At 51.3% G+C, this 19,589-nt stretch overlaps 3 protein-coding genes across 7 annotated transcripts; all 3 read right to left on the bottom strand.

Annotated features, from left to right (window-relative positions):
* Positions 1 to 5,894: 5,894 nt before the first annotated feature.
* Positions 5,895 to 6,998, bottom strand: LENEP (lens epithelial protein). Its single transcript, XM_045204345.2, has 2 exons — positions 6,571 to 6,998; positions 5,895 to 6,479 (listed from the first exon to the last, which is right to left on the bottom strand). The coding sequence occupies exon 1, from the start codon at positions 6,803 to 6,805 to the stop codon at positions 6,620 to 6,622; it is 186 nt and encodes a 61-aa protein (XP_045060280.1). The 5' UTR covers positions 6,806 to 6,998; the 3' UTR covers positions 5,895 to 6,479; positions 6,571 to 6,619.
* A 249-nt stretch (positions 6,999 to 7,247) lies between these two features.
* FLAD1 (flavin adenine dinucleotide synthetase 1) lies at positions 7,248 to 13,239 on the bottom strand. Of its 5 annotated transcripts, none has more exons than XM_045204323.2 (8): positions 13,161 to 13,239; positions 12,473 to 12,697; positions 10,147 to 10,891; positions 9,239 to 9,386; positions 8,671 to 8,769; positions 8,400 to 8,589; positions 7,569 to 7,642; positions 7,248 to 7,467 (listed from the first exon to the last, which is right to left on the bottom strand). In XM_045204323.2, exons 2-8 carry the CDS (start codon positions 12,551 to 12,553, stop codon positions 7,332 to 7,334), a joined length of 1,473 nt encoding a protein of 490 aa, XP_045060258.1. In that variant the 5' UTR covers positions 12,554 to 12,697; positions 13,161 to 13,239; the 3' UTR covers positions 7,248 to 7,331. The 5 variants fall into 5 exon arrangements, with proteins under 5 accessions (XP_045060258.1, XP_024429402.2, XP_053773912.1 ...); XM_024573634.3 differs by having other exon boundaries at positions 13,189 to 13,210; XM_053917937.1 differs by lacking the exon at positions 13,161 to 13,239 and adding an exon at positions 13,069 to 13,090.
* A 2,545-nt stretch (positions 13,240 to 15,784) lies between these two features.
* On the bottom strand, positions 15,785 to 19,490 carry CKS1B (CDC28 protein kinase regulatory subunit 1B). The gene is made up of 3 exons (XM_024570897.3): positions 19,339 to 19,490; positions 17,161 to 17,288; positions 15,785 to 16,304 (listed from the first exon to the last, which is right to left on the bottom strand). The coding sequence occupies exons 1-3, from the start codon at positions 19,395 to 19,397 to the stop codon at positions 16,252 to 16,254; spliced, it is 240 nt and encodes a 79-aa protein (XP_024426665.1). The 5' UTR covers positions 19,398 to 19,490; the 3' UTR covers positions 15,785 to 16,251.
* Between the last annotated feature and the right edge of the window lie 99 nt (positions 19,491 to 19,589).

Raw genomic sequence — 19,589 nt, 5'->3', positions numbered from 1 at the left:
GGGAAGGGTACGAGAGATTGAAGATAGGCTAGGTGGGGGTGAGGTGGGGACTTAGGGGACTGAAGCGGGGGCGGGGGGGGGAGGTTGTCCCGTGAGGGGCTATAATCAGGTCAGGGCCCCGGGAGGGAGGGGGAGGGGGAGCCACTAGTCCCTCGGCTCCAGCTCCTTCGTCCCATCCCACCCCCCCTCAGAGGGAGCGGGGGAGTAGAGCTGCAAGCACCCTTCGTCCCTCCCCACGCGTGACGGCGCCCTGCGGGGAGGGATCAGAGCCCTGGGCACGCAGCCTCTACGCTCCAGCCGTTGCCGCTGCGGCCTTGGCATTGTCAGAGGGGAGGGGCCGGTATCGCGAAGGGGGAGGCAGAGGCGTGCTCGCTCCTGCTCCCCGCCTCCATCTCACTGGTTCCTGAAGTGGAGAAACTGAGTCTCCGAGAAGAATGGACCTTTTGCTTGGGATACGCTGAGACCCAGATGGGGAGGGGAACCTGCGTATTTTAAGAGGTGTGGGTTTGGAGGGGACGAGGATACAGATTTCAGTTCCCCCCAACTGAGGAAGGTATCCTAGGAGGGACGCTTCCAACTGGGCCTGCAGTGCAACATACCCAAAGAGCCCCTCCCATTAGTGTAAAACTGAATCAAATTTGGACACCTCCAGCCAGGTTCTGCTACCCGCAGCCGAACTGGGTGGGACTCCCTTTCTCTTCCCCAACCCCCTCCGCAGGGGGGTGGCTCCCTCCCTTTCCAGCAGGTGGCTCCGCGGGACACCAGCTCAACCTGTTGGACCACAATGGGCGGTGCCAGGGTGGCCCTGGCCCTCACCCGGGTTGACCCGGGATCCCCGCGCTGGGGGAGGGACGGAGTCCCGGTCCCTCCCTCCCCTCTCTCCGGCCGTGACTCAGCCTCGGGGCCGCTGCCCTGCGTCCCAGCCAGGGGCGGAAAGTGTGAGGCGCCCCTAAGGGCCCAGGCCAAACTAAACAGCCCCCCACCCCAGACATTATCTCACTGGAGAATGGGGGGGGGCTATAGGAAGGAGGGGGTAGCGGCAGGCATGGGATGCTTCCGCTAGGGTAATCCGCTCCGGGTTTTCCTGTCGTCCCTATCCCCCTTGGGTCCCAAGGTTGGTCACTACTCCGGGTTTTCTTCTTGGCCCCGCAGGTCAGATCCCGGTTGGTGAAGGCCCGGAGCCGGTGGGGTCCAGGCCAGGGCTTTTCCCTCCCTTTTCCAGCCGTCAGGGTCATGCTAGTGGGGGGAACGGCAGTGCCGGAGGGCAAGACAATGGTGCTAGATGCACTAGTGGAATGGAGAGGGGGCTACTTCGGGGAAGAGGGGCATGGTGGGGGGAAAGGAGGGCGGGAGAGTGCCCTAGGGAGGGCAGAACTAGAGCCTCCAGGGGCAATAGAGCCTCTTGGCACTAGATTTTAGGAACAGATAAGCGAACGGTGCCCAATGCCTAGGTCTCCGCCTGTCATCTTTGGGGATAGCGTCCGACGTCTTGTTGGACCCAACTTGGATCTTTCAGCGGCTGAAATGTCATTCCCCACTTGATTCCCGACAGTCCTGAAACCTCCTCATAGTTCCTCGGTGATCCTCTCCCACGTTTCTCTTATCTGGTCCACACATCTAACTTCCTCGCTCAGAAGTCGAAGGGGGGAACCCCGACTTGAAATTCCCGCCTACCCCCCAACTCTGGGCCCTCACCCCGCCAAACCACCGAGACAGCTGCGGCCGAGAAAGGCTGACTGGGGGCCCCGCCCCCTCCCACGACACCCAGGCTGGGCCCCAGGGGCCTGCCGCCACCCCCACTCCGCCCCCAGGCCCAGACTGGAACTGGGAACTGAGGGCAGGTGTCTGGCCTGCAGGGGCCTCCTGGGGATAGGGGAGCGTCCCAGTTACGCACGTTCTAACTTACATCTCTAGGCGACCAACTAAACCTTAATTTGGAGGGGAAAGTAGCAGGGTGGGTAAATACCCGGAGAATGAGGTGTTCGATCAAAGAGAAGGATGAAAGCCCCGGCTGGAAGTTAACCCTCCTAGGGAGGACTGATACCTGGGGCTGGCCGGGGACAGCTAATCTGAGTGACGGCTGGCTGGGCCACGTGCTCCAAAGGGCATCCGCAGAGGAATTAGATGCTTGAAGAGAATGGACTAGAGAGGGCTTCTGGCGGGAGAAAAGGCCGGGTTCTGCCTGGGCGGGGTCCTGAGTGAGTGGGTCTGGGGGCCTGTTCTGGAATGTGGAGGGCCGAGCTGCAAGTGGAGTGTCAGCCTGCGCCAGGCGCCCACCTCTTCCCTGCTGCCCCCCTTCCCCCGGCTGCCTCCGCTTCCCTCGAAAAACCCGCCGCCCAGGAAACCGCTGGGGGCGCTCAGACCGCAGCCCCACCCCACCCCCGCCCGCCGCCCCCCGGCGCCCCCACCGCGACCGCCCAACCCACCTGAAGGGGCCGTGGCTGCAAGGGTTGCCCCCCTCCCGCCGACTCCCCCCACACCTGCGGGCGGCACTATTTATAACTCGGCGCCTATTCCGGGCCTCTCTCGGCGGGAGCAGGCTGCAGCGCAGCGCTAATCATCGCTGGGATCTCTGCGCCCCCCAGGGCCGGGGGAGATAAATTTAGCTTTAGGCAGCTCCGAGGAACATTTTCCAAAACTCCACGTCCCAGAGACGGCTAATCAGAACCCCTCTGCTCTCAATTTCCCTCCGGCCAGCCACCAGGCGGCGCAGGTCCCCGGGCTCCTGGAACCCAGCTAAGAGTGCGGCTCAGCCTTGAAGCTGGGATAAATAAAGAGTTGAAGGCAAAATATGGAAGGGTTAGCTGGAGGTCAGAGCGTCCACAGAATGACCTGGAGAATGGGTATGCTCCTGAGAGTCTGGAGTACAAAGCCTCATCTGGGAGTAACTGAGAAAGGGGCTGGCGACTAATGCCTTTTGAAGGGGAAATAACTCATGAAAAGGAGTTGCAAATAGGGACACAAATAAGGGCCTATGCCTTTGGGGGTCCGCTCTCTGGCGCTGGTAAAACGACAGCCACATTCCCCTTTACAACGGCCTTGCTGAGAAGTCTTGGAACCCTCCCAAGACATTACTGTAATATCCAGTTTATTGCACGTGGCTCCTCAGGCTACTTCGCTATGACCCCTCTCCTCCACCTGCTTTTTGTAGACCGTTGAGGGTCTTATAGCCTAGGAAATCAGCTTGGAATCCTGGTGTCAGGCCGCTCCTCCTCCTTAAGGTCATCGTCCTTGGGGGTCACTTCCCCATCTGCCTTGTTTCCTTTCCCATTTTACCCCACCCGTTCCCCTACCCCTTGTGGCCACTAGAGGGCCCCAGGGACCAGAGGGGTAGGTGAGCTCTTACCCATCCCTCTCTATTTTGGCACTCTGCTTCCCTTTACCCTTGCCCCACTACAGCACCCCCTGCCCTCTCCCAACAACTCTCTAGCCAGATCCTGAGAGAGTAGTTTGGACACTCAAAACCTGGGCTTACTCTAATTGCAAAGAGAACATTGCAGAGAAACTGCTGCATCTTTTTCCCTTCTACTGGAGTGGGCAGTTTACCCTCTCCTGGCCTGTGTGGGTTAGGTAAAAATGGGGAAGCTGGAGCCCCCAAATGAGCTTGGGAAACCAAGAACAAGGGGAGCTTAGTGTTCAGGTGGAAGTGGGAGAGCATGGAGTGGGTGTAGAATGGGGGTGCAATCCCCTCCATACTTTTGCTGGCCTGGTCCTGCCTCCCAGGCCACCTAGGCCACCATGCCCAGCACCAGTTCAGAAGAGGGCAGGCTAATTGAGAGAAGCTCTGAATTTGAGATGAGAAAATCTGGATTTACTAAATGACTTCCCTACAGAGTGTGCTGTGGGTATGACTTTGGATAAATCACTTTAACTCTCTGGGCCTGTTTCATTCACCGTTAAAATGGGATAATTACCTTTGTTCTGTCTACTTTTGAAGTGGACTTTTGTAAGGCTCAAAGCACTTTGTAGTATGAAAAGGGCTCTCAGAATGGTATGTGAGCTTTTTGTTATTCTCCCCATACCTCTCGGTCTTTCCACATTCAGGGCTGTCTTTTCAGCTCTGACACTCTGCTTGGGCCCACTGGAAGTCTCTAATCTTCTCCCTCAGCTCCTCACCACAGGCCACAGCCCTGGGCCCTGACTCCCTCCACCTACCACTCCCCCAGTGGTATTGGGCAGATCTCCCCTCCCTTGGCCAAGGCCCTTGTGCTCATAACTTTCAGACTCCAGGATCCACCTCCAGGCACTGGCTCAGCGTGGTGGGAGTGGGGCCTAAGAAAGGAAAAGGAGGCAGACGGCCAGGGAAGGCCTGGAGCTGGCCAGGAAGGAAACAGGTTATGAGCCCCAGATTCAGGTGGGAAGATCAATTCTGTGTCCACATGCACACTCACCTCTCTCTGGTTGGATTCAGGACCTTACCCCTTCTCGCTTGTGTGCCCTGGGACACAGGCGGGGCTCTGAAGAGACCAGGCGAGAGCAATGACCTGCATTTTCTGGATGCCTAAAGAGGGTTCTGTACTGCCAGGGATAACAAATAATTTTGACTTGGAGTACTATACTGCCACAAAAAAGAATGGGCAGACTCTAAATGTACTGATGTGGAATCCTGCACAAGGCATATTAAGGGAAGAAAGCAAGGTACAGAAGCATGTGTAGAGTATATTATCAACTAAAAGAATAAGGATATGCAGAACCCAGCCCCTTCTCACCACTGCTATTACTGTAAGCCTGCTCTGAGGCACCGACATCTCTGGCCAGGATTGTGCCCATTACCTCCTAATAGATCTCTCCTATGCTACCCTTGCTCCCACCAAGTCTGTTTTTAACACAGCAGCCAGTGAGAGCCTTTTAAATAAAAAATCAGTCCATGCTCAATACCCTGCAATAACTCCTCCTAAAATCTCGAGTTCTTGCCATGGTTTTCTAGGCCTTCTGTGACCTGCCTCCACTCGCGTCTTCAGTTCAACTTTTTCCTTTTTCCATAGTAGCTATCGCCTAATAACATCTCTAAACTTTTTATATTTTATTTTCTGTATCCACCCACCAGATGTAAGCTCCACGAATACAGGGGTCTCTTTTGTTCATTGCTGTATTCGAAGCCCCCAGATTGGTATAGAGTAGATGCTTAATATTTGTTAAGTGAACGAATATGCAGTATATGCTCAGACTACTTCTATAATGCTCTCCAAGAAACTGGTAACCATGGTTACCTCTAGGAGAGCTGGGAGGAGAGCTGGGAGCTGGAGGATAGGCGTAGGAGGGAGCTTTACTTTTTACTATCAGAATCCTTTACTCTAGGCATATATTAACTTTACAAAAAGAAAAATAAAATAATCCCAGAGAAAAAGAGTTAACTAAGAAGAAGGCTGAGGAATAGCTGGTCCCTGGGAGTGAGGGGAGGGTGCATACACCATCTCCAGGCCCATACCCCAGGAGAGAGAGGGGGCCAACAACTGAGCCCCAGGCAGGGCCAGGGAATGATGGGTAGAGATCGCAGGGATGCTTTGAACCAGCCCTATGGCTGGCTCTGAGGTTGTAGGAAGCTGTGAGTGGCAATGTCAGTAAGCATGAGTAAGCATGCGCAAGACAGTGTAAATGGCTCATGTGTACCTACCACTGGGGGTAATTCAAAGAAAACAATTGTTAGTGGCTGCCAGGGGGAAGTAAAGAGTTGATTCTGTTCCTTCTGGTTGTTTGTGTCCTGTGATAAGCCTGAGGGACTTGTGTGGCCACATAGGTGCCTTTTACTTGCAGTGCTGTGAGCTGGAGGAGCAGGGCCTCACCCCCTCCATGAGCTGGGGACTAGCATCAGCCCAGGGCTTTCCCTAAGATCCTCAGAGGCAGGAGCTGGCTAGACTAGGTCTCTTATTTGTGTTCCCATCCTAATGCACAGGGCCTCATAAAAGACCCCACCTAAGTTGGACTCCTCCCTACCCACAAGTTGGGAGGAACCTGGACTTTCTACCCTCCCTACTCAGGCACCAGTGAGTCAGGAAACCTGACTTTCAGTCTCAGTTCCACCCAGGACAGCCTCCTTCCCTCCCTGGTCAGCACACTGGCTTCAACCCTCTTCCAGTGCTGACTTTTTCTGATTCCCCTTTAGACACTGAGAACTTTCTGCCTCAAGTCCTATTTATTATATAAATAGTTCAGGGATTCTCAGAGATATCAGGGGGCAGCCCATTCCTGGCACTAAGAGGATATGATAAGGTCAACCACCTGGGCCGGTGGGCTCACTGTGCCAGGCTTGGAGGAGTGCTAGGTCCTGCTGCAGTCTTACTGGGTTTCTGGCCAGCAGGCCAAGGCCCCCGCACACCAGAGGCCCACCAGAGGTGGGGGCTGGGAATGGAGGCCCAGAGATGAGGCAGGTCTGACAGGTGGCACCAACTCCAAGCAGGATCCAAACTTCACTTGTTTATGGCCCATTCTTGGTCAAGCGCAGCTGGCCACAGGAGTCTGGATGGGGTTTGGGCTGAACACTAAAAAAAAAAAAAAAAAGAAATCTAAGAGGCAGGCTCTTCCACAGAAGCTGCAGCCATGCTTCCTGTCTATTTGCCCTACTCTGCTCACCTGGCGATGCCAGCTGTGCCACCGGTGGGGAGGCAGTTCTCTGCTGCCATCAATCCAGCAGCTCCTTGATACACCAGCAGCAGAGGAGGATGTAGGCAACTTCCTTAAGGGTGCGCTGCAGGCCCTCCCACCTGGTGCCCATCTTTACAACAGGCACTCGGAGCCCAGCGTCTGGCAGGGCCCCTCCAAGGGAGAAGGGTAGGGCCTGGGCTAGGGGCTGTGTCCGGGCCTGCATGTGGGCAGCAGCTCTGAGGAAGGGTGTGGGAGCTGCCGCTGGTGCCTTTTATCAACACTGTTCCCACCCCCACAGGCCTCATGACTATGGGGACAAAGGCCCCAGGGTCTAACACAGGGAAGGTTCTGGACAGGAGAGTGGGCTGAGTCAGCCCCTGTGCACGGTGATGGAGATGGAGGAGGGGTGGGTTTAGAAGGAGGGGGATCTGGCCGGCCACTCCATCTTTCATCCTCCACAGCCAGGGCAGCTCAGCTACCTTCCTCCAGCCTGAGCCTAGGAACCTCAGGTACCCTCAGTGGTTGGCATTCAGTCAGAATCACCAATGAAAACTCCCTTCCAGTCCCTCAGAGTAAGTACTGCCAGCTCAGAGCGGGCAAGGCACGGCCCACTCTGCTTTTCCCATCCCTCTAGGAGCAGGAAGACACAGGAGGAGCAGCAGACATGTGAAAGGAGAGGCACAGTTTATTATTGAGAGGTTACACCCAGGGCAGCCTTCACTCCTCCTGGAGTAGGCAGGAGTGTGAGGTCACATGCGGGAATTCCGCTCTTCGTCTTCATTCTCAAGGAGGTAGGCTGGACGGTAGGTGGGCTGTCCTCCTGGACCCAGGCACTTCAGGGCTGGGTTCCGCACTGTGTTCTCCCGGCTCCCCAGTGATGTGTAGCTGGAGCCAGGAGAGTAGAAGTCAAGTGTGTGGTGGGCTGGCTCTCCCTATCTCAGCACCACACGTCTCCCACCACACCCATTCTCTCCCAACACCCTTACCCCTGGTCATACAGGATACAGTAAGGGACAAACAGCAGACGTAGAAAGTCCCAGATGTCTCTGTAGGTCCAGTCCTGGGAGGCCAGAGTCAGAGAAGAGTCACAAATACTGCCCTCTCCCACTCTACCCCCTGCTGCCTGGGAAGGGGTCCCTTCAGGGCTCTTCTGCTCTGAGGGCCCGCTATCTGATTCGTGGTACATCTTGCTCTGCGTAGGCCAAGCAGTGAGAAAGAGAAACCTTCATCCTGTGCCCTTTCCACCCCAACCCACCCGCCACTGGCACGTCAGCTCCAGGAGGACAGGGAGGGGCTGTGTCTGTGTAAGCCAGCGCTGGCCAGTAGAATTTTCTACAATGATGAAAATGTTCTCTTTCTGTGCTGTCTTAACATGGCAGGCACTTGAAATGCGGCTAGCGCAACTGAAGAACTAAACTTTGAATTGTGTTTAATGTTTAAAATTGAGATATTGAATATAATTCACATGCCATCAAAATTCATCCTTTTCATATATACAATTCAGTGGGGTTTTTTAGTCTTTTGCATTTCATTTTAATTATAATTTGAGTGTAAATAAATGGCTAATGGCTACTATATTGGACAGCACAGGTCTAAGTCACTGTTCTGTCCACAATAGAAAGCACAGTGCCCGCCATTGAATCAGAGCTCAATAAATACTGGTCAAAAGGCTGAATGAACAAACAGTACAGCCTTCCTTAGATGATGAGGCCCCCACGTCCATGCCTCAGGCTCCAATGTCCTCAGCTCAGAGCGCCAGGGTGAAATGACTGACAGGGGACATGAGACTTGGGGCAGTGAGTGCTATTCTGCATTACCAGCAGTGGGTTGATGCGCATGAACGAGGGCCAGCCTGGGTCGGTGGGGCTGAAGGGGCAGAGGCTGCAGGAGTAGGGGTCAGTGCGGCGGGTGCCCATCAGGGTGGCCTCCAGCTGGGGGTGCTGTGCCTGCACCTGGAGCAGAGCCTGCTTCATGTTGCCCTCAGCCTCCAGCACCTGCAGATTGTACCTGAGGAAGGAAGAGGGCTGAGGGTAACAAATGGGATCTGTAAAGCCCATCTTGGAGCCCAGGCCGCCAGGCCCCCAGTACCTTTTGATAGTGTCCTGTAGAAACTGCTCCAGCTCGGGGAAAGGGGAGATGCCACGGATATATAGGATCTGGAGGGGTTCTTGAGTGTCAGGGTGCTTCCTGGGAGTGGGGAGAAACCACATGCTTGCCAACACGGGCAGGGAAGTGCTCCCCAGAGAGCTTGTGCTGTTCTCCGTGGCCCCTGGGATGCACGCTTTCCCCTCATTCCCTTTCCTGTCTTTCCTATCTATCAGAACCTACTTCCTCTGGGAAGCCTGCTCTGATCTTTCACCTCTCAAATCTACAGCACACATCCATTTCAAGTAGGTAAGTATCCCCTCCACAGGACCAGGACCTCCCTGTGGTCCAGGATGGTGGCTTGCATGTCCACACCCAGGGCCAGGCATGTGTCAGATGCTCAATAAATATGGAGGGGGAATGGAACCGAGAGGTCACTGTGGCTACCTCCCTCCCAAACCCTACCCAGACACCCCCTCTCCCCCCTGCTTCCTAAGATGGGGAAATAGACAATGGGGAAGATCAGGTGTCCTGGTATCTCTGGGCTCTTGCTTCCAGGGGACAGGCTCACCTCTGCACAGCTGCGTGGAAGAGGTGCAGGAGGGCAGTGCAGTCCTTGCCCCCATTGAAGCCCACACAGAGCTGGGTGAGGCTGTACCGAGCCAGCGCAGTCTCAATGGTCTGCAGGGCACCTGCTACCTTTTGCCCCAGAGAAGACCCTACCAGACAGGTAGCGAAGAGACCATCAGACAGCACATATGGCAGTGGGGTCACGACACCCTTGTTTAAAACCCTTCAGTATCTTCACAGTGTTCCTAGGATAAAGTCCAGATTCCTTCATGTTGCCTACTAGGCCTGCAGAGTCTGCTCCCTGCCGGCCATTCAGCCACACCGCATCTCAGTGTCTCCCCTCTGGGGTCCTGGTTTCCTTCCATCCCTTAAAATTCCTGTTAATTCCTTCTATGTCCTCTCCTGGTGTGGCCAAATCTTCCTTATCACACAGCTTATATGTCACTTGCCCAGAGAAGCCCTCTCTGACTGCAGTCAAAGGCTGATCTCTGGCTGACACCTCACACATGATTACCTGCTTAATGCCTACCTTTCCTGTTAAACTACTGGTCCATCGAGTAGGGCATACATCTGCCCTGTTGAGCTACCTCCCCCAAGGAGTACCCCCAGTACAGTGCTGGTGAAAGGGGGTACTCAATCAACATTTGTTGGAAGAATGAATGAATCAACTTAGCTATCCTCTACCTTCTCCTGGATTTTTGGGAAGCCTCCAGAAAGGAAGGGAGGGAGGGAGGGAGGGAGGAAGAAAGCAAGCAAGCAAGCCAGCCTCCCACCATCCCCCACCAAAAAGAAAGAAAGTTGCATCTGCCTGATAATGGGGCACTCTGCTCTCTGGGGGATATCCCCTCATTTCCACATTCCTGAGAACTGTGGTATGATGCATCTGCCCCTCTCCCAGGAGGCCCCTACCTGACTTGGAAAGTTTGTATACAGCCTCACTGGCCTGCTCCATGGCGTTGGGTATGTAGGGGACCAGTGACCCCTGAGGCAGACGGGCGGTCAGGTAGGCCACGCATTCCTCCAGGGGCGCTTCTTCCTGTGAGTCCAGTGTCAGCTTCACCTTATAGTAGTTGCTGCTCCAGTCAGGGTAGGAACCCAGGCTAAGCCTGTGTCCAAAGTGGGCCTGAGCCTCAGTCAGGATGGGGGCAATTGAGGCCTCGTCAGCTGCCACATACAGCTCTCGCAAGTGGAACTGAACAGCTGTGTTTTGAAACAGTCCCTTCAGCCCCTCCAGCACCCGCGGCAGCAGCTCTGGAATGCCTGGGAAGAGGTAGACATTGCGGACCGAGACCAGTGGGAATCTGAAGGGGCGGCCGGTGTGCGGATCTGTGCCATAATGTAGGCGGGCAGAGGAGGGCACCAGTGACAACTTCTCTGAGCCCTCCCTTCCTAGGGCTTTGATGGCTGCTTCCAGCTCAGCGCGTGGCTTGAGCTCATCCCCAAAGGCCTGTGCTACTGCCTCAAAGGTCACATCATCATGAGTGGGACCAATGCCCCCTGCTGTGAGGACATGGGTGAAGCGGCTGGAAAAAGAGGTGACCTCAGCAGCAATGGCGGCCACTTCATCAGGTACAACAGAGACGCGGCACACCTGGACCCCGAGGGAGCGTAGCGTCCGGCACAGGAAGTAGGTATTGGTGTCTTGAGTGTGTCCCTGGGAGACATGAGATAGGGAAGATGAGAGTGTCAGTGCTGTGGGATAAGGGGAACAGGGGGCAGGGACCGAAGTTGCATCTGCCTGCCCTGACTGGGATGGCTCAGTGGGTTGGCCATCATGTCAAAAATCAAAAGGTTGCTGGTTCGATTCCTGGGGCACGTGCCTGGGTTGCAGGCCAGGTTCCTGGTTGGGGGCATGTGAGAGGCAATGATGTTCTCTCCCTCTTTTTCTCCCTCCCTTCCCCTCTCTCTAAAAGTCAATAAATAAAATCTTAAAAAAAAAAAAGAAAGAAAGTTGCATTTGCCTGATAATGGGGCACTCTGCCTCTGGGGGATACCCCCTCAGGCTGCCAAGAATTCTAGATGGAGCACAAGAGTGGGAAGATCCATGTGAACGGAGTCAAGGATGATATACCTTGGGCCTTCGTCTCTGTACAGTGACCTTGACCTCATCTATGCTTATTAATTCCATTATCAATTCTATGTGGACAACTCCTCCACTTTCTCACCAACCCGACAGTCTCGGTCCTCTGACTCCAGTGCCTATTGGGCATCTTCACCCTATCCCTGGCTGTCAATGGCATCTTCAGACACTGTCCATAGCCACTCAGGCCCTTCATGCTGTCAACTCCACTTCTGAAATGTCTCCCCACCTGCTCTCTTCTCTCTGACTCTACTGCCTCCAAGTAGGTCCTTGGCACCTTTCACCTGGATAGTTGTAACAGCGCCCTGGCCAGGCTCCCAGCCTCCAGCCACAGTGCTCTGCCTGGTGCCTCCTGAATAACCTTCCTAATGTGTCACTGTGATTGCATCACCCTTGGGCTCAAAAGCCATTTGTTGTTTCCAACCATATACAGAATAAAGTTCAAATTCTTCTGCAGGAAATTAGAGGCTGTCTGTCTATGGTGTGTATGCAATCTTCTTTTCCATCCCCAACTCCGCTACTGCTCTGCAGAGTTTAGTGGTTTAAGTGGTTACTCTGGAGTAAGAGAGAATCAGGTTTCTCAACTTCTCTGTGCCTTAGTCTCATAATCTATTAATTAAGATTTATAACGAAAGTACCAATGTCATGGGGTTGTTGTGAGGATTAGTAAAATCACATATGTGATGTGATGAACCACTGACAGGCCTTAGTAAGCACTCAAAACATAGGGGTCACTGTCACAAGTACAAACCTGATGTCCACCATGACTTCCGGATCATTCAGAGGGGTTTTCTCCCTTCTAGTACTTTCCTTCTATCTCACTTATGCACTCTGCTGAGTGCCTTGGGTCATTTCCTCAATAGGTTGGATTTAATGCTTAAATAATGCATGCACCTGTACCTCCTTCACTGGACTCCTTGTCGTTTCTGTAAAGCCCCTCCTCCACCCTGGCAAATTGTGGGGACTTTGCTATAAATTTTCCAACAGAGTAATGGAAAAGATGAGGGCCACTTCTCCTCCACCATATTGAACTCACTCCAGGATCCTACTGCAGCAAGAGGGCCCACACCCTGGTTCACCCTCTTTGAACACAACGTGAAGCAGACTCTTAAAGGCAGAAGAACCCTCCTCCCCCCTCTTCTGTCCCAGACACACCTTGAGGATCTCATCTCCAACGATGATAATGCCCGCCGTCACGCTGCGCCCTGGGGGAGGTTCAGAGGCCCTAGATGCCATGGTTCTGCCTTCTCTTCCCCTCTGCAAGGCCCTCCAGTAGCCACCCAGACCCCCAAATAGGGGTCGTAAGCACGGGAGTCCCGCCAGATCTAAAGGGCACTTGGGGCCATAGCCTGGGAACAGGGGGTCCGGGGTCGAGGGAACCTGGAGGAGCCAGAAAGGACAATGGGGGAGGAGCAGGAGTGCATGGTCTTCCTCACCAGGTCCTTGACAACTAACTCCTTTATCCCTGCCTCTTTAATAAAAGTGTTCTCAAATCCCAGCCCATGCCTCTTTAAACATTTTCTGAGCTTGGCTCTAGTCTTATTAAAATGTCCTGCTCTTCTAAGATGCTACCACTTTTAAGGTCTTGTGTCTGCCGAGCTCGGTTACATGGGTCTGCTCTATCTTGGGCACCAGCATCTTTAAATGTCTCTTCTCTTTGGGGCACCTGTCCCTTTAAATGTCTACCTGCTCCGGGGGCTTGTCCTCTCTAAATGCGTTCCCTTCCTCCACCCCGATCAGAACTCAGCCACCTTCTTCTGCTGCAGAAGGCAGCACCCTTGCTAGCCCGGAATCCCGTCTCTTCCCACCACTCTTCCGACTACCAGTTGTCTCAGGTTCTCACCTGCTCTGCCCCTTCACCAGGTCTTTACCTCTCTCCTTTCCTTCTGTCCCAGGGCAGCTTCCATACTCACAGACCCGCCTTACACCCACATTTACCTCATACTAATTGGTCGTTTTAGCTGTCGCTCAGACTACCTCCACAGTTCCATTGGTGAAGTCGACTGTCGCTCGCGTGCCTTAGTCAGAGGGCGGGAGCAGTGCTGGGTTGTTATTAGCGACAGTCACGTTGTCACTTCTCAACCGGAAGTGTGGAGGCGGGGCTCCAGGCTGGGGGTGGGGAGGTGGTTGGACTTGGAGGAGACTAGGGTGTGCAAGGGAGTGCGGTGGCGGGAGGTCTGGCGCGCGAAAGGAGCAGTGAGGTGCTTTAAGGATTTGTGGGTGCTCCTATCTGCTGCTGGAAATGAAAACTTGACTCTAACCTTCGTTATATATTCAGATTCTTGTCTCCATGGCTGTTTTCATTAACCATAACTCTAGGCTAAAGGGTCAGGGGCTGCTATTGGTGTCAGAAGGGATTTTATACTGTAGCAGAGAGACGGCAGGAAATGTCAGCGTTTCCTGTAGGGCAGGTAGGTTCTGAAGGTGAGCTTTTAGTGTGTACAACTTTCATTTGTCTCTTAAAAAACTTTTTAAAAAAGATTTATTCATTTTTAGAGAGAGGGGAAGAGGAGAGAGGGATAGATCTATCAATGTGGTTGCCTCACGCGCGCCCCATACTGGGGACCTGGGACCTGGCCCGCAAGCCAGGCATGTGCCCTAGATGGGGAATGGAACTGGATACCCTTTGGTTCGCAGCCAGCGCTCAACCCACTGAGCCACACCAGCCAGGGCTGTCTCTGTTTTAAATGATAAAGCTAATTAAACTTTTTTGACAAGGAAAACCCTTGCCCCACCTTGCCCCAGATAATGCTTGGTTTAAATATCACCTCTCCCAGTGACTACTCTTGCGGGTACAGTGACGGCAGCGCCTAGGGAGTGCCATATGTCCACTTTGGACCGCTCTACTAACTTATTCTCATTGCAGTTGCCTTTGGTCTGAAAGTGCTTCCCAAACCTTAATCTTCATAGCAATCATCTGGGGACCTTGGGTGGAGTCTGAGAACGGCATTTAACAAACTCGCAAGTCATGCTAATGCTACTGGTCCGTGGACTTTGTTTTCTGTAGCAAAGATTTAAAACCCATTCATCACTGGAAGGACTGCTGAACTACGCCTGGCCTCATCCGACTTTCCTAAAAAACCTCTAAGGTAGATACGATGCATGTTTTACGGACAGGCAACAGGCTCCGAAATGTGAAGGGAGGGCACACAACCACCGCAAAGTGAATGGTAGAGCCAGGTGTTTAGATAATTCTTTCTCAAGTAATAAGCACAGTTTTTCCAAATGAAAGGACTTTATTTAGTCCTACCTGCATCATTACATAAGCCATGTGCTCTATTATCTTTTTAAAAAAATTTATCTTTTAGAGGAGGGAAGGGAGAGGGAGAGAAACTTCAATGTGTGGTTGCCTCTAGTGCTCGCCCCACTGGGGACCCTGCCCACAACCCAGGCATGTGCACTTACTGGGAATTGAACCCATGACATTTTGGTTCGCAGGCCGGTGCTCAGTCCACTGAGCCACGCCAGCCAAGGCCCAAGAATGTGCATTCCTAATGAGTTTCCGGAGGATGTTGATGCTTTCAGGCCAGGAACCACAGCTGAACTATGGCTCTTGGAATAAATGGATGGAAGACAGATAAAAGGTGGTAGATGAATCTCCCTTACTACCAGTTATCTTTTTATTAAAGTTTTTTTTTTATTTTACAGAGAGGAAACATCAATTTGTTGTTCCATTTATTTAAGCATTCATTGGTTGATTTTTCTATGTGCCCTGACCAGGAATCAAACCTGCCACCTCGGCCTATTGGGATGATGCTCTAACTAACTTAGCTACCTGGCCAGGGCCAATATTACTGTTTTTTGAAGTAGAGGGTAAACTATGATTTGGTGAAATGTTTCTTGAACAGCTACAGTTTACACCTGTTCTCTCAAAAATTAGTGCTGTAACTACCTGCATATGAATGCCTGAAATGCCCACATCCAGGCCAATTAAGTCAATGCTTCTAGGAATGATTTATGAATCAGTACTTTTAAAGCCCCCCAGGTGGTTCCATTGCTCAGCCAAAGTGAGAACCACTGAAAACAACCCCCAAACAATGTGCACGGTGAATAGGGCATGCATCTGCCCAGGCCCTAGGCCTGGCAGGAAGTGGAGAACAGTAGCAGCCTCTGGCTGATAGCCTCCGCCGCTTTATCCTCATGTGCCCTTCAAATATCAGGACTATGTTAAAGACAGCATCCCTGACTGTAGGAAACAGTTAACTTGTTTTGATGAGATGATGTTAGCCCTATTTAACCTCCATCTTTGCCTACCTTTGGCCAGTAGTTTGATCAAAATATATGTTAGTAGATGTTTTACAGCATGTCTGCTTTTAAGATTAGATTAAAAACCAGTTACCTGAATGTTGAAATAAACCTCATTATCAGCAAAGAGCTGGGCTTTTGCTACTGAAGGGCATATAATTAGAACCATGATACTGAATGTGATGCTCACCCTGAGAGGGGAAAGCCTTTACAAGCAGAGAATCAGATTATAAAAAACTTCCTCTTTAATCAAGGCTTTTAACATGAAACAGATTTCTTGAATAAAATGGAAAGTTTCCAATACATTGAAACATAAATCACCACACATACAACACCTGGCAGGAAAAAAACAAACAGCAAGTTTACACAATCCCTGTAAAAGCCATGGTCTTATTCTCAGATGCTCCCTCCATCTGCCAAGTGCGTTCTGCTGGATACAGAGCTCCCACATCTCTGGGGTCATACTCAGCAGAGGCTGCAGCCCAAAGAGCACTCCCCTGGCTGGGTCGTGGTGCTGTTGGCTCTGCTCAAGAAGCAAAGCAGTCACCAGCACATCAAACAGTGTATTTTAAACATCCTTTAAATATCAAAGTGAGAAACAAGAAGGCAACACAATAATGTTATCAGAAAGATGTTAGCAAGTGAGGACAATTGTGTAAAGCTTGAGGCTGAAAGGTGGTTCCTCAGCTTCATTTCTTTGGCTTCTTGGGCAGTGGCCGCCGGAACAGCAAGATGTGAGGCTCTGAAAGAGTGAGTGAAACCTAAGAGACAAACTCACACCATTCTATGCACAATCTATAGGGTACCCTACTCCCATTTCCCAGCTATCACCCACTCAGATCTTAGCAACTAAATTAAGATTTAAGCATACGCTAAAGCAGACTGCATAGGACTGACTTATCTGCCAAGTATAGAATTGTTAATGAGTTCTTCTGCTATGTTTGTGAAGCAAGGGTTGGAGTAGGGGGTGGCAGGGGGCTTTATTAGTTTTGCCTGGCAGCTTGATGACTCATCGGGAAGTATACTTTCTTTGGCTTATGTGGTTCTTACAAGATTTTTAGAGAGAGGGGGAGGGAGGGAGAAAGAAGAGAGAGGGAGAGAAATATCAATGTGCAAGAGATACACCTATCAGTTGCCTCTCGCACATCCCTAACCAACCGGGGACCTGGCCTGCACACCAGGCGTGTGCCCTGACTGTGAATCAAATCAGTGATCTTTTGGTTCCCAGGCCAGCACGCAGTCCAATGAGCCACACCAGCCAGGGCTTCTTGGCTTATTTGGAACACACCCAAGAATTCTCTTTCTGATGGGGAATGAAGTAGGAGCCATAACCTCTCCCAGGATAGACATGGCCTTAAAAAGAGAGTACCCTCTGAGTGAATTAGATATTAAAGGACGTTTCTCAGTGACAGTTTGACTCTGAACGTCCCGGATACTTTACTCTTATTTTTGGCCACTCTAGTTTTTTAGATGACTGGTGGGGTAAAAACAAATAAACAGCAAACCACTCTCACCCCCACCTTGTTTCTTTGGGCTACATGATCTATCGTTCCCTCAGTGAGGCAGCCCCACACGGCTCTTTCCGCCTCGGCACTGACCTGGTTCATGGATCATATAATGGACCCATCCCTGACTCTGCTGAACACCAAGATTCCTCCATTCGGACTCAGACATCAAATGGGTTTTAGGGACCAGCTTGGCTATGTCCTTGGGCAACATGACATGCCTGTAACAGAAACATGGGAAGAAAGGGACTTGTGTTACTAGTGGGCAGTCTGTTAGACAAGGACCTGCATACAAAGCTGACACACACAAGAGGAACCAGTTTCTGTTGGCAGGGAGTTTAATAATCTTATTTTGCGGTAGAGGCAGTTAGAAATAAAGACCAACATATGTAGATCCTCAAGGAAGTAAATTAAACAGTACAAATTAATGAATAATTCAAGTGAATGGGCACCTAAATTCCAGGCACTGTTGATACATTGCCTCTGCCTTCCTGGAGCTTAGTCTTCTAGTTGATTCTCCCAAAACAATATAATGGGGGCCCCACAGCACACATGGTGTTAATAATTAAAGGTGACTTTGAGCAGGGCTGGTAAGGGAGAGAAGTGATTTTTGTGGAGAAGAGAGGTCTCTTATGGGGTGCTGTGTGGAAAAGCCATCACAAAGGATGACATAATGTCAATGTCTTAGTCTTTAAAATCTACTCTCAATTTCATTTTCCTAACTCTGAAGGGATGTGCCAGGAGACTTCCTTGGGGAAACTCCATGCTTTCCTAACTGAGCGAACTGTCCTTTCATGGCCAAGAAATTATTACTCTGATTTGAATTGGGCTAACCTAGGTAGACGTCATCGTGCTCAATGAAACCATACTAGTAACACATTTTTTCCCCCAACAGAAATGTAATTCCAGTTTAAATGTCTAAAAATAATTTAAATTCCAACAAGCCCCTGGCACAAAGACTGGCTTCAATACCTAATTAGACAAAAAACAAAACAAAACAAACAAAAAAAAACCCCCAGAAAAAACCAAAGACTTCCTTAAACCTAAACACCACCGCCAAACCTTCCAGAGGATTAAACTAGTGACTTCCTTCCTAGCCCTGCAATGTGTTATAAGCATAGTTTTAGTTAGCTCGTTCAGTTGTAAAGGAAAACAGCTGTGGGAACGAAAGTTAACTGGATCCAAGCAGAACCTGGGGTCTTTCCCAGCGGACCCGACATAAAGATGATTAATGTATGTTAGCACGCAATGTATTCTCCATGGCGCCTAGAGCCCTGTGCTGGGCTGGAGAAGAAACACAAGCAAGATTCCACTTTATGGTCTTCAGTTGAATAGACAGATACAAACATGGAAGTTGTCTTAAGTGTTACACTTAATACAATTAGTGGAATGCCAACATTTGTAGAATCCCTTGTCTTCCCTAATTCTCCAATCTAGAATTATGAATTTAGGATTTATCAAATGCAGACTCTGTAGGGATCCCTTTCGTTACAATCCTTGGCAAGTCCTAAGTGCTCCCATCACAACCTGTATATATCTATCTATATCATACCAATTATTACCTTCTTTCTTTAGTCTGTCACTATTTCCACAGATTTTTTTAGGCTTGCTGAAAGCAGGGACCATACCTACCCTTGCACTTTAGTATAACACCTGAAACCTATAAACAGTAATTTGTTTCCTAAATAAATCCCCTTCAGACATTTGAAGGGTATCCATTAGATCCACGTGAAGTCTTTTCTCAATGTTCCTGGCCAGTTTTATTATTGTACTTTCCAGTGCCTCGAAGCCCTCTTCCAAAAACAAGCAGACAACCATGCCCCTTTTCCGTGAGTTAAGGAGCGACTCTCAGGCTCTATAACTCGCCTTGCATTTAAGACATGAGGAACATTCGAGCTCCGCCTCTGCATTTTCCCAGTTGCCAATGTGACTCCATGGTGTTGCCGTGATACAGTCTCAAGTAGGCAAGTTCAACCTGCTCAATAAGTTTAGAAAGAACCAGGGACCCCAAGTGTGAAGGTGGTCAGCAGGCTAACACTCTGACCACTCCCACTTACACCTCCCCCAAGAGGGCTTGCTCCAAATTCGCAATACTTTTACAATCGCCTACTACTACTCTGCGCATGCGATCTACGCTCGCAACGATTACCCCTGTCCCGTTAACCTGCTGCGCATGCGCCGAGTCTGTCTCTTTAGTCTTGGTTACTAACTCCTCGTGCCCTCACTTGTCAAAGCTTACGACCTCCTTATGGCCCCCGCGCCGGCACTAACCGGTACTCGAACTCCTCGTCGTCGTATTTGTCCGAATAGTAAATTTGTTTGTGCGACATGACCGCTCCCCCTGAAGACCGTCAGCCCCGCGCCGCCAACCTCCAAACAACTCCCAGCAGCACGCGCTCCCACCCTCTTTGGCCTCACTTTCAAACGCGCCGCCTGGGCTTCCTATTGGCCCTTTCGGCCTAAGGGCGGGATAACCCCACCTTCAAGTCGCCTATTGGCTTAAATTTGCTTCTCGTCAAGTC

Source organism: Desmodus rotundus, unplaced genomic scaffold (assembly GCF_022682495.2).
Source record: "Desmodus rotundus isolate HL8 unplaced genomic scaffold, HLdesRot8A.1 manual_scaffold_522, whole genome shotgun sequence".
In the NCBI taxonomy this organism is placed as follows: Eukaryota; Metazoa; Chordata; class Mammalia; order Chiroptera; family Phyllostomidae; genus Desmodus; species Desmodus rotundus.
This window is presented reverse-complemented; position numbering and strand designations above follow the sequence as displayed.

Excerpts from the sequence above, each read along its gene's own strand:
- CKS1B (XM_024570897.3), bottom strand. The coding sequence starts at position 19,397 with ATGTCGCACAAACAAATTTACTATTCGGACAAATACGACGACGAGGAG. Across the intron at positions 17,289-19,338 it reads GACGAGGAGTTCGAGTACCG|GCATGTCATGTTGCCCAAGG; the intron begins GTTAGTGCCGGC and ends TTTCTGTTACAG. Across the intron at positions 16,305-17,160 it reads TTATATGATCCATGAACCAG|AGCCTCACATCTTGCTGTTC; the intron begins GTCAGTGCCGAG and ends TCACTCTTTCAG.
- FLAD1 (XM_045204323.2), bottom strand. The coding sequence starts at position 12,553 with ATGGCATCTAGGGCCTCTGAACCTCCCCCAGGGCGCAGCGTGACGGCG. Across the intron at positions 10,892-12,472 it reads TTGGAGATGAGATCCTCAAG|GGACACACTCAAGACACCAA; the intron begins GTGTGTCTGGGA and ends CATGTCTCCCAG. Across the intron at positions 8,770-9,238 it reads TTCCACGCAGCTGTGCAGAG|GAAGCACCCTGACACTCAAG; the intron begins GTGAGCCTGTCC and ends CCCCACTCCCAG.
- LENEP (XM_045204345.2), bottom strand. The coding sequence starts at position 6,805 with ATGCAGGCCCGGACACAGCCCCTAGCCCAGGCCCTACCCTTCTCCCTT.